Here is a 15426-nt window from a genome sequence, read left to right on the forward strand (position 1 = left end):
ACCATCCTCGGTTCAGCACCGAAAGCCTTGGCCCTTCTGAAGTCACTCATCACAAATTCCAGACATAACCTGCTGGAATCTGTCAGTGAGAATGCAGGTTGCAGCAAGGGCCAAGCTAGTCAACGGGGATGCCAAGTTCATTGTCTTTCATTGTTTCTGCATTCCAGGCACCCTGCTAAGCACTTTACGTGCATTTTCTCATGTAATCCCCAAGGACCTACTTGATGAATCTGGGAAAGGAAACAGACTGGGAGGCTCAGCAGTTTCTGGGCTCTCACTTTTCCAGGGAGAGTTCTCAAGTTGTAAGATTACCATTTGGGGGCTTAACGCGGAACATTCTGGATCGTTTCCACTTTTCCAGTGAAAACCATGCTGCAGTGAAGACTCGCAGACGTGGTCTTGCTCGTTCCGCTGCTTTGAATCATACTGTTGAGTCGTATTTCTGGGGTTCCATATATGCACTCCCGACTCAGACTAGTGATAGAGCGGCCACCAAGCTCCAGCAAGACCCAGACCAAGAATTCCGCGCGGCGGGGCGGTGCCTCCTCCCGGGAGGCGTGTCTGTAGCTTTATTAAAATAATTTTTGTTTTGCAGGAGAGCTGCAAAGATAGTGCATCGTTTCCATAGGCCCTTCACCCAGATGCCTCTAATAGGATCTTACATAACCATGGACATTTATCCAAACTAAGAAGTTAACGTTGATAATGGTGCTGTTCACTAAGCAGACTACAATCCTGATCTATATCCAGATTTCCCCATTTCCCACTAATAACACTTTTTCTGTTCCAGGAGCACTGACTTTGGCATCCAGGATGCTGCTCCTTTATTACTTGGAATTCCTCTGTAAGGAAGTCTTGTCCTTTCGTCAGTCATCCGTTTATGGCAGGGTGGATGGTTGGCTCTTGTGTCCTTTGGCATGCCCATTCTTTTTTTTTTTTAAGTACTTCCTTACATTCTTATATACACAATGCTCCAGGCTCATCTTTACTCTCTCTATACCAGTTCTAGAGTCAGACATTTCACCAAGGATCATTGGTTCCATTTATCGGTGAATACTATTAGAAATCGAGATCTGGGTGCCGGATGTGCTCGTTGCTCCTGGACTTGTCACTGCAAGGCCTCTCAGTGGACAGAGCTAGGGGACCTGGGTGTCCACCAGCCCATGTGTGTACAAGTACTACGTCCAGATATGTTCACATAAACAGGAATTCTTCCCGCTACCTCTGACACCAATCCAACACCACAAGGTTCATTCTAACAAACATGCACCTCTTGCTTATTTTTAACTGTTTTTTCTAACACAAACCTGGTTCTCATGACTGTAGTTTCAGAATTGCTGCACCACACCCCTGTGAAATTTAGCGATGTGTGTAGTTCTTTTTGTCTTCAGTCTTACAGAATCCAGTCAGAACACCATTTTTCAAAGTTATGTGGGTCAGCCCCCTTCTTATCCATCCCTTTCAGTGAGTTTGTCATATATTTATAATACTTAGATTCATTTATCATTCTTCGTTCCAAACTAGAATTCCTCCAAAATCCTGGTTGATTTTATTTTTATTTATTTACTTATTTTGAGATGGATGGGACTAATATTTTCTTTTTTTCTTTAGGCTGTGTGGGCTCTTCGTTGCTGCAGATGCACCAGCTTCTCTAGTTGCGGCCCAAAGGCTCTAGAGCGCGTGGGCTCAGTAGTTGTGGCATGCAGGCTTTGCTGCAGTACGTGGGATCTTAGTTCCCCGACCAGGGATCGAACCCGGGCCCCCTGCATTGGGAGTGCAGAGTCTTAACCACTGGACCACCAGGGAAGTCCCCGTGGTTGATTTGATTTTAATGTGCACAAAAAGTCACTCTCTACAGTGTATAGTCCTGTGGGTTTTGACAAGTGCATACATGGATGCACCACAACAGTGCCATAGAAAACAGCTTCCAGCTAAAAATTCCTTTGTGTAACCCTTTCAGAGTCAACCCCTTTCCCCACCAGCAGTGAATGCCAGGTTTCTGTTGCTCTACATCTTCATCAGTACTTGGTACTATCAACTTTTTTAAATTTAAGTCACTGTAACAGGTGTGTAGTGATAAGTCATCACGGTTTTAATTTACAAATAATATGGAGCATCTTTTCATAATATTATTTCTAACACTATGAATAGAGTTGTGAAAATATTCACGTAATTTGCCTATTTTTTATACTTGGGCTATTTTTAAAATAAGGGCTTGTTATTCTGGATACAAGTTCTTTAATGAGATATGTGATCTGCAATATTTTCTCCCAGTTTTAATTTATCTTTTCATTCTCTTAACTGTATCTTTCACAGAGCAGAAATTTTTAATACTGATAAAGTCCAACTTAGCTTTTTTTTTTCCTCTTATGGATTGTGCTTTTGAGGTCATCATCTAAAAATTCACTTCCAGGGCTTCCCTGGTGGCACAGTGGTTAAGAATCCACCTGCCAATGCAGGGGACACAGGTTTGATCCCTAGTCCAGGAAGATCACAGATGCCACGGGGCTACTAAGCCCATGCGCCACAACTACTGAGCCTGTGCTCTAGAGCCCGCAAGCCACAACTGCTGAAGTCTGTGTGCCTACAGCCCGTGCTCTGCAACAAGAGAAGCCACTGCAATGAGAAGCCCATGCACCACAAAGGAGATCCAATGCAGCCAAAAATAAAATAAATGAAACAAATTTTTTAAAAAGTTAAGACGTTATAAAAATTCACTTCCAAACCCCAAATCATGCAGAATTTCTCCATATTTTCTTCTGGAAGTTATATAGTTTTATATTTTACATTTAAGTCTATGATCCATTTCCAGTTTTTTTTTTTTTTTTTAACGAGGTGCAGTTTATGTCCAGGCTCTTTTTGTTGTGGATGGACATCCAATTTTTCCAGCACCATTTGCTGAAAAGATTATCCTTTACGGAATCGCCTTTTCACCTTGTCCAAACTCAGTTGACTCTAACTGTGTGGGTATATTTCTGGGCTCTGTTCTGTTCTACTGAACTATGTGTCTATCCTTCTGCCAATACCATACTATCTTAATCACTGTAGCTTTACAATAAGCGTGAAAATCATATAATATGAATCTTCCAATTTTGTTCTTTTCAGAATTGTTTTGGCTATCTTAGGTCCTTTGACTTTCCATACAAATTTTAGAATCAGCTTGTCAATATCTACCAAAACTCTTGAGATTTTGACTGGGGTTGTTTTGAACCCACAGAACAAACTGGGGAGAACTTAACAGTAAATTAACAACACTGAGTCTTCTAATCCATGAACACTGTACCTCTCCCCAATTAAGTTGATCTCTGATTTCAAGTGTTTTGTAGTTCTCAGGATATAGGTCCTGCACATACTGTTAGATTTATATCTAAGTATTCCTTTTATTTTTAGTTTTTTTAATGCTATTGTAAATGGCATATTTTAAATTTTATTTTAGATTCCAGCTGTTCATTGCTGGTATACACAAATATGATTTTCTTTTGTATACTGACCTTGTTTCCTGCCACCTTTCTAAGATTCACTTATTAATTCTAGGTGCTCTTTTTGTCGATTCTTTGGGATTTTCTACAGACATAATCATATTGTCCATGAATAGAGCCAGTTTTATTTGTTCCTTCCCATTTGTGTGCTTTTCTTTCTTTTGAGGTAGCTAGGAATCCAGTACCATGTTGAATAGGAGAAGTGAGGATATCCTTCCCTTGTTACTGATTTGAGGGAAAAAGCATTCATTGTCTTATCATTAACCATATTAGCGGTAGGGTTTTTTGTAGATGGTCTTTATTATTTTACCTGTATATTTTAAGTTGAACCTTCTTCCATTCCTCATTTTTTTCTGTCTGTGTTAAAATGCTAACTCCCAGGACAATGGCAAATCTTATTTTTTTCAGTGTATATCCATATCTCTATCAATAATAGTATCTGCCTACTACCCATCCTCCAACAACAAAAAAGGTACACATTTTCATATCAAGCTTTAATTTTGTTTTTTTCTTAAAATATGTGTTTTTTACTCAATTAAGCATATTTCATACCATTTTATTTCAAGTCTGTCTTTTGAAAAATGGACTCTTGTTACTTGACCATTTAAATTAAGAATTATATATATGGAACAAGCATTGGTGTTTGCCATCATTCAAACTACTATTGTCCCATAGAGCATTTTTGAATGTCCAGAAAAAATAATTTCTACCTTTCTGAAATGTTCAGGAACAGCCTAGGACTTTGCGGCTGTTTTCGGAGGCTGGAACTCTCCTGCTTCAAATTTTTCTTTGAATTTTAAGTAGTCTCTTCTTTTATCAAAATATTTTATCTGTTGAGAAAAAACGGTCTGAGATAAGGGCAAGCTATGCAGCTTAAACAAAAGCACAGATTTAAATGTAACTGATTATTCAATATAAATGATGTAAGTGGCCTAAGTAATTTATATTTTAGAACAATTTTGAATCACTGCATCTTATGTATGAGTCTCTAAAGAGAGTACAGACCAGTGAGTCCTAACCCTTTTTGGGTTACTGACCCTGTTGAGAATTTGAGTGCTCTGTGCACCTTCTCAAGAAGTATATATGCTTACACATGTGAAAAGTACTATGCAAGTTCAGAGTCCATAAGACTCTCAGGTCATAAGACTTCATGATTTAGAACTCCCGCAGCTCGGGGTCTCTTCCCTCCGCCGTCACGGAACTCCCCGGAGGCCAAAGGGAGGGCGGCCTCACTGAGGCTGCCGGTTCTGGAGGGGCCCCGGCGGCCGAAGCCGAAGTCGTGGGGACGGCGGGCCGGAAATTTATCCTGCAATAAAATACCGTCTATCGAAAGACGTACATGTGAACCACTACCCTTTTTGCAGTTTATAAATCTTAGTTGCAATTTACTCACAAAACTGAGCTTTGGAACTTCCAGGCCCAGCATGGAATGCAGTTTTTCCACAAGTAATACACCAGAAATACATTTACACGTGGAACAACTCCTACAGAACACCTACTGAACACTGTCAGAAGACCTGAGACCTCCCAAAAGACAACGAATCATCCCAAATTGAGGAGGTGGACTTTGAGAGCAAGATCTATGATTTTTTCCCCTTTTCCTCTTTTTTGTGAGTGTGTATGTGTATGCTTCTGTGTGAGATCTTCTCTGTATAGCTTTGCTTCCACCATTTGTCCTAGGGCTCTATCCGTCCTTTTTTCTTTTTTCTTTCTTTTAATAATTATTTTTTTATTTTAATGACTTTATTATATTTTATCTTACTTTTTTATTTTACTTTACCTTCATTCTTTCTTCTTTTCCTTCCTTCCCTCCTTCCTTCCTCCCTCCCTCCTTCCCTCCCTGCCTCCCTTCTTCCTTCCTTCCTCCCTCCCTCCCTCCCTCCCTCTCTCTCTCTCTCTCTCTCTCTCTCTTTCTTTCTTTCTTTCTTTCTTCTAATTCTTTCCTTCTACTTTTTCTATTATTCTGAGCCGTGTGGATGAAAGGCTCTTGGTGCTGCAGCCAGGAGTCACTGCTGTGCCTCTGAGGTGGGAGAGCCAACTTCAGGACACTGGACCACAAGAGTCCTCCCAGCTCCACATAATATCAAATGGTGAAAATCTCATAGAGATCTCCATCTCAACACCAGCACCCAGATTCACCCAACAGCCAGCAAGCTACAGTGTTGAACATCCTATGCCAAACAACTAGCAAGACAGGAACAAAACCCCACACATTAGCACTACTTAATAACGAAGTGGTCACTGAAGAAATCAAAGAGGAAAATTTTAAAAACCTAGAAACAAATGACAATGGAGACACGACGGCCCAAAATCTATGGGACGCAGCAAAAGCAGTTCTAAGAGGCAAGTTTATAGCAATACAATCCTACCTTAAAAAACAGGAAGCATCTCGAATAAACAACCTAACCTTGCACCTCAAGCAATTAGAGAAAGAAGAACAACAACAACAACAAAAAAATCCCGCAAATTTAGCAGAAGTAAAGAAATCATAAAAATCAGATCAGAACTAAATGAAAAAGAAATGAAAGAAACGACAGCAAAGATCAATAAAACTAAAAGCTGGTTCTTTGAGAAGATGAACAAAATTGATAAACCATTAGCCAGACTCATCAAGCAAAAAACAGAGAAGACTCAAATCAATAGAATTAGAAACGAAAAAGGAGGAGTAACAAATGACACCGCAGAAATACGAAGGACCATGAGAGATTACTACAAGCAACTCTATGCCAATAAAATGGACAACCTGGAAGAAATGGACGAATTCTTAGAAATGCACAAGCTGCCAAGGCTGAATCAGGAAGAAATAGAAAATATGAACAGACCAATCACAAGCACTGAAATTGAAACTGTGATTAAAAATCTTCCAACAAACAAAAGCCCAGGACCAGATGGCTTCACAGACGAATTCTATCAAACATTTAGAGAAGAGCTAACACCTATCCTTCTCAAACTCTTCCAAAATATAGCAGAGGGAGGAACACTCCCAAACTAATCCTACGAGGCCACCATCACCCTGATACCAAAACCAGACAAGGATGTCACAAAGAAAGAAAACTACAGGCCAATATCACTGATGAACATAGATGCAAAAATCCTCAACAAAATACTAGCAAACAGAATCCACAAGCACATTAAACGGATCATACACCATCATCAAGTGGGGTTTATTCCAGGAATGCAAGGATTCTTCAATATACGCAAATCAATCAATGTGATTAACCATATTAACAAAATGAAGGAGAAAAACCATAGGATCATCTCAGTAGATGCAGAGAAAGCTTTCGACAAAATTCAACACCCATTTATGATAAAAACCCTGCAGAAAGTAGGCATAGAGGGAACTTTCCTCAACATAATAAAGGCCATATATGACAAGCCCACAGCCAACATCGTCCTCAATGGTGAAAAACTGAAAGCATTTCCACTAAGATCAGGGACAAGACAATGTGGCCCACTCACACCACTCCTACTCAACACAGTTTTGGAAGTTTTAGCCACAGCAATCAGAGAAGAAAAGGAAATAAAAGGAATCCAAATCGGAAAAGAAGAAGTAAGGCTGTCACTGTTTGCAGATGACATGATACTATACATAGAGCATCCTAAAGATGCTACCAGAAAACTGCTAGAGCTAATCAATGAATTTGGTCAAGTAGCAGGATACAAAATTAATGCACAGAAATCTCTGGCATTCCTATACACTAATGAAGAAAAATCTGAAAGTGAAATCAAGAAAACACTCCCACTTACCACTGCAACAAAAAGGATAAAGTATCTAGGAATAAACCTACCTAAGGAGACAAAAGACCTTTATGCAGAAAATTATAAGACACTGATGAAAGAAATTAAAGATGATACAAATAGATGGAGAGATATACCATGTTCTTGGATTGGAAGAATCAACATTGTGAAAATGACTCTACTACCCAAAGCAATCTACAGATTCAATGCAATCCCTATCAAACTACCACTGGCATTTTTCACAGAACTAGAACAAAAAATTTCACAATTTGTATGGAAACACAAAAGACCCCGAATAGCCAAAGCAATCTTGAGAACGAAACACGGAGCTGGAGGAATCAGGCTCCCTGACTTCAGACTATACTACAAAGCTACAGTAGTCAAGACAGTATGGTACTGGCACAAAAACAGAAAGATACATCAATGGAACGGGATAGAAAGCCCAGAGATAAACCCACGCACATATGGTCACCTTACCTTTGATAAAGGAGGCAGGAATGTACAGTGGAGAAAGGACAGCCTCTTCAATAAGTGGTGCTGGGAAAACTGGACAGGTACATGTAAAAGTATGAAATTAGGTCACTCCCTAACACCATACACAAAAATAAGCTCAATATGGATTAAAGACCTAAATGTAAGGCCGGAAACGATCAAACTCTTAGAGGAAAACATAGGCAGAACACTCTATGACATAAATCACAGCAAGATCCTTTTTGACCCACCTCCTAGAGAAATGGAAATAAAAACAAAAATAAACAAATGGGACCTAATGAAACTTCAAAGCTTTTGCACAGCAAAGGAAACCATAAACAAGACCAAAAGACAACCCTCAGAATGGGAGAAAATATTTGCAAATGAATCAACTGACAAAGGATTAATCTCTAAAATTTACAGGCAGCTCATGCAGCTCAATAACAAAAAAATAAACAACCCAATCCAAAAATGGGCAGAAGACCTAAATAGACATTTCTCCAAAGAAGATATACAGACTGCCAACAAACACATGAAAGAATGCTCAACATCATTAATCATTAGAGAAATGCAAATCAAAACTACAATGAGATATCATCTCACACCAGTCAGAATGGCCATCATCAAAAAATCTAGAAACAATAAATGCTGGAGAGGGTGTGGAGAAAAGGGAACACTCTTGCACTGCTGGTGGGAATGTGAATTGGTACAGCCACTATGGAGAACAGTATGGAAGTTCCTTAAAAAACTACAAATAGAACTACCATATGACCCAGCAATCCCACTACTGGGCATATACCCTGAGAAAACCATAATTCAAAAAGAGTCATGTACCAAAATGTTCATTGCAGCTCTATCTGCAATAGCCTGGAGATGGAAACAACCTAAGTGCCCATCATCGGATGAATGGATAAAGAAGATGTGGCACATACATACAATGGAATATTACTCAGCCATAAAAAGAAACGAAATTGAGCTATTTGTAATGAGGTGGATAGACCTAGAGTCTGTCATACAGAGTGAAGTAAGTCAGAAGGAGAGAGACAAATACTGTATGCTAACACATATATATGGAATTTAAGGGAAAAAATGTCATGAAGAACCTAGGGGTAACACAGGAATAAAGACACAGAGGTACTAGAGAATGGACTTGAGGATATGGGGAGGGGAAGGGAAAGCTGTGACAAAGTGAGAGAGTGGCATGGACATATATACACTACCAAACGTAAGGTAGAGAGGTAGTGGGAAGCAGCCGCATAGCACTGGGAGATCAGCTCGGTGCTTTGTGATCGCCTGGAGGAGTGGGATAGGGAGGGAGACGCAAGAGGGAAGAGATATGGGAACACGTGTATATATATAACTGATTCATTTTGTTGTAAAGCAGACACTAACACACCACTGTAAAGCAATTATACTCCAATAAAGATGTTAAAAAAAAAACTTCATGATTTAAAGACATTGTACAAGTTTTTCCTGTCAACTGTGAGTTCAACAAGTTTTTTAATTCACTAGCCATCATATTTGTATTAAGTTTATCTTATCCAGAAACATACATTTAAGGAGATAGACACAGTTAAAAATCATATTCATGAACTATGAATAAGTAAACTGATGGCAAAACTTTAACACACTAAATATTTCATTTTATTATTTCTATTTACATCCTCCCCTTGCCATAGGGAATTTGGAGTATCTTAAAGCCCCACATCCTGAAACAGTAAAATCACAGAAGTAGAAAATCAAGGCCAACCACCAAATCCTTATAGCATCTGCATCTGAGCTGCTTTGCAGACAAGACAAAGGCATGATACCACACACGTTTTCACTGTCAGAGCAGAAAAGCTTTTCTTAGGATTTAATTCTTAAATATTTCAGTAGAGCCTGAGTTAAGAATGTAAAACTGTGCCTGCCCTGTCTCAAGCTGGGATAAGAGACTCAGATAAAGCCAGCTACAAAGTTAATGTTCCTCTGTAGGACACACCGCAGCCACACACTGTCCTAAGAGACCCCTTTGAGTGACTAATGCTTTTTTTTTTTTTGGGGGGGGGGGCTGTGCTGGGTCTTCTTTGCTGCGCATGGGCTTTCTCTAGGTGCGGCGAGCAGGGGCTACTCTTCGTTGCAGTGCACGGGCTTCTCATTGCAGTGGCTTCTCTTGTTGTGGAGCATAGGCTCTAGGCGTGCGGGCTTTAGGAGTTGCGGCACGCGGGCTCAGTAATTGTGGCACGTGGACTCTAGAGCGCAGGCTCAGTAGTTGTGGCACACGGGCTTAGTTGGTCCGTGGCATATGGGATCTTCCCGGACCAGGGCTCGAACCTGTGTCCCCTGCACTGGCCGGTGGATTCTTAACCACTGAGCCACCAGGAAAGTCCCTGCTGCTTTCTTATTCACCAAGAAACTCTGTTCTCTAAAATCAAACTATCAGAAATTTGCTCTTTGAAGTTCTTTCGGTAAGAATGAAACACCCCACTTTTGCCCGAGGAGGATCTGATAGGCACTTTGACAAAAAGAAGCAGTCTTGATTTGCAACTCAGGTGCAGGACTTCACATAAGGATTTCTGAGCGTGACGACATGGCAGCATTTATCTTTGTGGAAAAGAAGACCCTGGGTCCACTTCTCAGTCCAGAGTTGACGACCTGCTTATCCACAGCCCTGCTTTGCTCTGAGCCTATCAAAGCACCACTTCATTTCAGTTCCACCTAAACTCCACCCTTCCCCAAACCCTCTGATAGCTCCTTTCCCTTGGCTGGTGAAACGCCCACAGCAGCTCCAGTGCATGGGGCTCCCTGGTTCGAGCACGTTAATAAATCTCACTGTCAGACTCCACACCCCCGGTGTCCTTAGGCTGACTGAGCTGGGACGGGTGTTCCATGTAAAGGGCACCAGATGAAGAAGCGGAGAATGCTCTTAACGTTTTTGTGGCAAATCAATAGATCTTTGCATCTCTTGTCACATCTCCAACTGCCTAAATGACAATATGCCATTTAGTGGTCCTACTTATACTCCAGTCCCAACTTGTCCAGAACTCAGCTCCTCTCCAGACACGTTTCTCCTCCCGTCACCTATTTCAGTGACTGCGTCACCGTCCACCCAAATGCTCCAATCTCTTTCCCCCTCTTGATCGCGACAGTACAGGCCCACATCATTCGTCACTTGGATTGTTTTAATAGCTCTTTAACTGGTTTCTCTACCCTCCTTCATCCATCCATCACACCACTGCCAAGAATAATCTTTTTGAAATTCCAATTTGATCATGGCACTGCTTGTTTAAAGGTCTTTCAAGGTATCCCTATTGCCTTCAAGGTCAACATCCAAACTCCTCAGTAAGACAAATCAGGTCATTCATGGCTTAATCTCTGCCCATCTGTCTATCTTCTGGGTTTACCACCAGTCCCTGAAATGCTACCCGTCCAGAGCTACCCCATTTCCTGAATGTGCTGACTTCTCATGCATCTTGCTTCCATGCCTTTGCATATACCGTACCCTCTGCTTGAAAAGCTCTGCTCCATAGTCTTTCCCATTCAATTAACCGTTCAGGACCCTCGACATGTGGCACCTTGAAAAGGCTAACGTCCAAAAGGCTAATAAATCAACAAGCATTTCTTGAGAAGCACTTGTGTATGTATAATGCTAGTGTCCTCTAGGCCATTAGATGAGATGCAGGATAGTAGCATGAATGCCAAAATACTGGAATTTCTGAGACATTTCAAAGGCTCACAGGGAAAAGACAGTATCTGAAATTGATGTTAGGATCAAGTATCTTGCCTGTCCGGTTGCTCTATTTGTGGAAGACTGCATTGGATGATGCTACAATGACAGACCTGATCCCTACTCCTTCCTAAGTTACGAACCAATAGGAGGCTTTAAATCGGGCCATTATGCAAGGCCGACTGATGAGCGCTATAAAAGGGATAAGCAAAGGGGCAGAGAAGAGTAATTTGGTTTTGTGGACGGGACAGTTTTATAGCATATTTACTATGTAAGAAATTTTTATTTTTAGTGTTTTATCATAGAAGTATTCATTGTGAATCTCTATTTGGTGGTTTTATTTTTATCTTTATTCTCTGGCTGTGGCTTCAGCTAAGTAAAAGAATACAAACTTTGCAATCAGAGAGACCTACTTTCAAATCACCTCTCTACTACTTTGCTGGTTAGCCGATCTTGAACAAATTATTTCACCTTTCTGAGCCTTAGTTTCTAGTACGTAAAAGAGATACAATAGTACCTCACAAGACTGAATGAAAATTAAAGCTAATGAAAACACAATTTCTCACACAGAATGCACTCAGAGAATACTCCCATCACTTCTCCCTCTGTCTCCTTCCCCACCTTCTCACACAAATCTCTGTAAATATCTTTCACTTTTATTCTATGGTCACTGGGTATGACTCCTGAGTAGAGAGCACGGGTGAAAAGGGAGCAAAGGCCTGAGGGCGCAGGCTGGGAAAGGGAGCTCAGTTACAGACTAAGAATAGTCTGCAGATGACAACGGTTTTCCATGGGAGCATGGCTCTCACTGTCAGATGCGGCAGCAGTTATTTTGATTGCTTTGCTCTACTGCTCCCTTCTTTGTTGGTGTAATCTATAACTTTGTAGGTTACTGTCAGTTTCTCTAACAATGTTCATGTCATAACTCTTGGGAGGTTCAGTATCCATGTGGTTGATCCTGCCAGACCATGGCCTCTCAGGTCCTTGGTCTCTTTCTTCAGTGATCTTGTCCTCCAACCTACCTTACTGCCAGGATCAAAGTCTAGGCCTCGTCCTTACCAACAAACAGAGCCCTTCCCTAATCTCAATTCCGAGCATCCCATTCCCCAGCCCCAATAGTGAGAAAGCAAGTTATTTCAATGCTCTGGGCTTCAGTTGCCTCCTCTGGAAATTGATGGCAACACCGCCCATCTCAAAGGGTAGTGATGAAGGAGCATCAGGCACTCACACCGGAGCACTTACTGAGCCCAGTTATGTTAGTTCCCTTTTCCAACCCCTCCCATTCTAAGGACTGGCAATACAGAGCAAGAGCCCGTGTCGGCGAGGCACTTGGAGCAGCTGGTGGCAGAATCCACCATATGATCATTTTGTTTCTTCCACTTTCTAAACTCCTTTGTATTTGTATTTTGGGTATATGACCATATGATTTGGGGCAGGCAACTGGGAATGCTTTATTTCTGATAGCAGCTCTAGGCCAATGAATTTGCCAACTCTTGCCCAAGATTAAATACTATCCCTTCAGAAGATCCAGGAGAAATCTACCAATTTAGAAGGTTGGAATTTTTTGGTTAGTGTGCGTATGTTTTGCTTTTCAATCATCTTTAAAGTGTCAGGTGACATTTTCCAATGCTATGTACATAAAACAAGCCTGGATTACGAGACAAGGTTTTCTCTGCTGCTCACGGAAACCGCTCATTTGACATGCCTCAAACGGTGCCTCATTTCATAGCCCACCACTCACCGTAAGCTCTATGTATTTTGACAGCAAACAGAAACACGTCCCAGTGTGACTTACCCACTGTTGGGGACAGCTTGATTCAAATGAGCTTCTTAACTTCTTGCACTGAGAAGCGTCCTCTGTGTTCTCATCTAAACACTTCCAGTACTCATCCCGGGCTCCCCAGCAAGCCTGCCTTTCTTTCATAGATGGGGCAGCCATTCCTAGTGGGCTCAAGCTGTCAACCAAAACATGTGATATTAACAAGGAACTTGTAATTCGAGAGAAGGTAAGCCAAAGAAAAAATACTGTTGTTCCCTCCAAACCCCTCTTTTTTTAAAGTTATGCCTCCAGATTTTAATGATGCGACTGAAACCAATCAGTTCTATTACATTAACGGTATCGTAAGAGCACTCGCTTTTGACGCTTATCCCTTACACCATGTAATTTGCTCCATTGCTGGAGTGGCAGCTTGGTCTCAGAAAGCCGGATTTAAGGTGGCGCAGTGGTTGGGGGTGGCGCAGTGGTTGGGGGTCCGCCTGCCGATGCAGGGGACGCGAGTTCGTGCCCCAGTCCGGGAAGATCCCACATGCCGCGGAGCGGCTGGGCCCGTGAGCCATGGCCGCTGAGCCTGCGCGTCCGGAGCCTGTGCTCCGCAACGGGAGAGGCCACAGCAGTGAGAGGCCCGCGTACCGCAAAAAAAAAAAAAAAAAAAAAAAAAGCCGGAGTTAGAATTACGGCTCTCACACGGTCTGTCACTTAAGACACTTCACATGGGGCTTCCCTGGTGGCGCAGTGCTTGAGAGTCCGCCTGCCGATGCGGGAGACGCGGGTTCGTGCCCCGTTTCGGGAGGATCCCGCGTGCCGCGGAGCGGCTGGGCCCGTGGGCCATGGCCGCTGGGCCTGCGCGTCCGGAGCCTGTGCTCCGCAAATGGGAAAGGCCACAGCAGTGAGAGGCCCGCGTAACGCAAGAAAAAAAAAAATAAAAAAAAATAAAATAAATAAAAAGACACTTCACTTATTTTCTCGAGCCTGTTTCCCCATCGGTGAAACAGGGGAGCGGTGCCCATTTTACGAGGCTGCTGTTCGAACCAAAGTACTATACAAATAAATGCACAAGGGCAAAATCACCAGGCAGGACACGGAGTGCTGCTGCGTCTTGCAGAACAGGAGCCCGAGGCTCGCAGAAAGTCAGCGACCTCCGGGGTCCATACCCTCCCCGGCCCGCCCCGCCAGCCCCGCCAGCAAGCCCACCTCTCCGCCCGCCCAGAACCAGGCTCCCTTCGGCGCCGACTGGAGGAGAGGCACGCAGCCCAACAACCGAGAAAGAAGGGCGCTGTGCCGAAGACTGGCGCCGCTCAGTCGCCTCGCCCGCTTGAGCTCAAGCGTCGTAGACCCCCGCCCCCTCAAGGAGACAATTCACGCGGTGAATACGCTGGACTAGGACTGATCCTTACGGGCTACCGTTCGCTGTTCCAGGAGGGCGGGACTTCCTGTTCCGTTCTCTTACCTGTCGCAGTGACTTCCGGGCCTGCTCGGGCGAGGGAGGCGGGTCCTGGGGCTGTGGAGATGGGACGTTGAGTGCGATCCGGTCACTCCTCAGAGTGGCTTTGGCTTTGTTAACGTCTCGGTTCCTCTCTCCCTGCAGTTTTTCGTGATTTTAACGAACTGTGCTTCTTTCATGAACCTAAATTTCTGCATATATCTCGCCAAGCGCCGTCCGGAAAGCTTAATGTGCGAGTCCTGCCGAGAACGGCGGCTTTGTGTGGAAGTTGGCACCTGAGATGAGAGCGGGACGAAGCGTTAAAGGGCCGCGAAGGCTTAACTCCTCGCCTTTTAAATTAAAGGAAAAGAAAGAAACGGTCCCAGAAAGAGGCGGGTGACACCCCAGGACACATGGCAAATAAGTGACTGAGCTGAGAACCCAGGGCACCAAGCTCCCAGTTTCCTGATTCAGATTTGATCCTGTTAACATTTACCAACATTATCACCTTTCCCTTGCTTGAGCCCTTGCGGCTTTCTTCTGTAGAGGGACAAGATCCTTTTAGTTGGTATTTGGAGACATCTAGTGAAAGAATATGAAAGCCAAGTTCCAGTCGGCTGAGATCTGATAGTTCGTGGGATTAAAATGTGAGCCTGATTAGAGTTTATAGCTAAGATCTTTGGACTTGGATCTGAAAGTTGCCGGAGGTAATACAAATTGGTCAGGAGAGTGGGTAAAATTAATACCTGTATTATTGTTTTAATCTTACTTGTAGCTTTTTTTACTCCCTAAACGCCGAGGTGTTTTTTTTTTTTTTTTTTTTTTTTTTTTT

The 15426-nt window shown here is 42.7% G+C and overlaps 1 protein-coding gene and 1 non-coding gene across 4 annotated transcripts; both read right to left on the reverse strand.

The window, feature by feature from the left end:
• Positions 1-1733: 1733 nt before the first annotated feature.
• TRNAG-CCC (transfer RNA glycine (anticodon CCC)) lies at positions 1734-1806 on the reverse strand. Its single transcript has one exon. It is a non-coding gene; the product is annotated as a tRNA-Gly (tRNA).
• A 2168-nt stretch (positions 1807-3974) lies between these two features.
• On the reverse strand, positions 3975-14604 carry COA6 (cytochrome c oxidase assembly factor 6). Of its 3 annotated transcripts, none has more exons than XM_007450802.1 (3): positions 14576-14604; positions 13190-13349; positions 3975-4309 (listed from the first exon to the last, which is right to left on the reverse strand). In XM_007450802.1, the coding sequence occupies exons 2-3, from the start codon at positions 13331-13333 to the stop codon at positions 4214-4216; spliced, it is 240 nt and encodes a 79-aa protein (XP_007450864.1). In that variant the 5' UTR covers positions 13334-13349; positions 14576-14604; the 3' UTR covers positions 3975-4213. The 3 variants fall into 3 exon arrangements, with proteins under 3 accessions (XP_007450864.1, XP_007450866.1, XP_007450865.1); XM_007450804.1 differs by having other exon boundaries at positions 14569-14604; XM_007450803.1 differs by having other exon boundaries at positions 14366-14588.
• Positions 14605-15426: the final 822 nt, after the last annotated feature.

The sequence above is a fragment of the Lipotes vexillifer genome, unplaced genomic scaffold (assembly GCF_000442215.2).
Source record: "Lipotes vexillifer unplaced genomic scaffold, Lipotes_vexillifer_v1.1 scaffold3000, whole genome shotgun sequence".
Classification (NCBI taxonomy): Eukaryota; Metazoa; Chordata; class Mammalia; order Artiodactyla; family Lipotidae; genus Lipotes; species Lipotes vexillifer.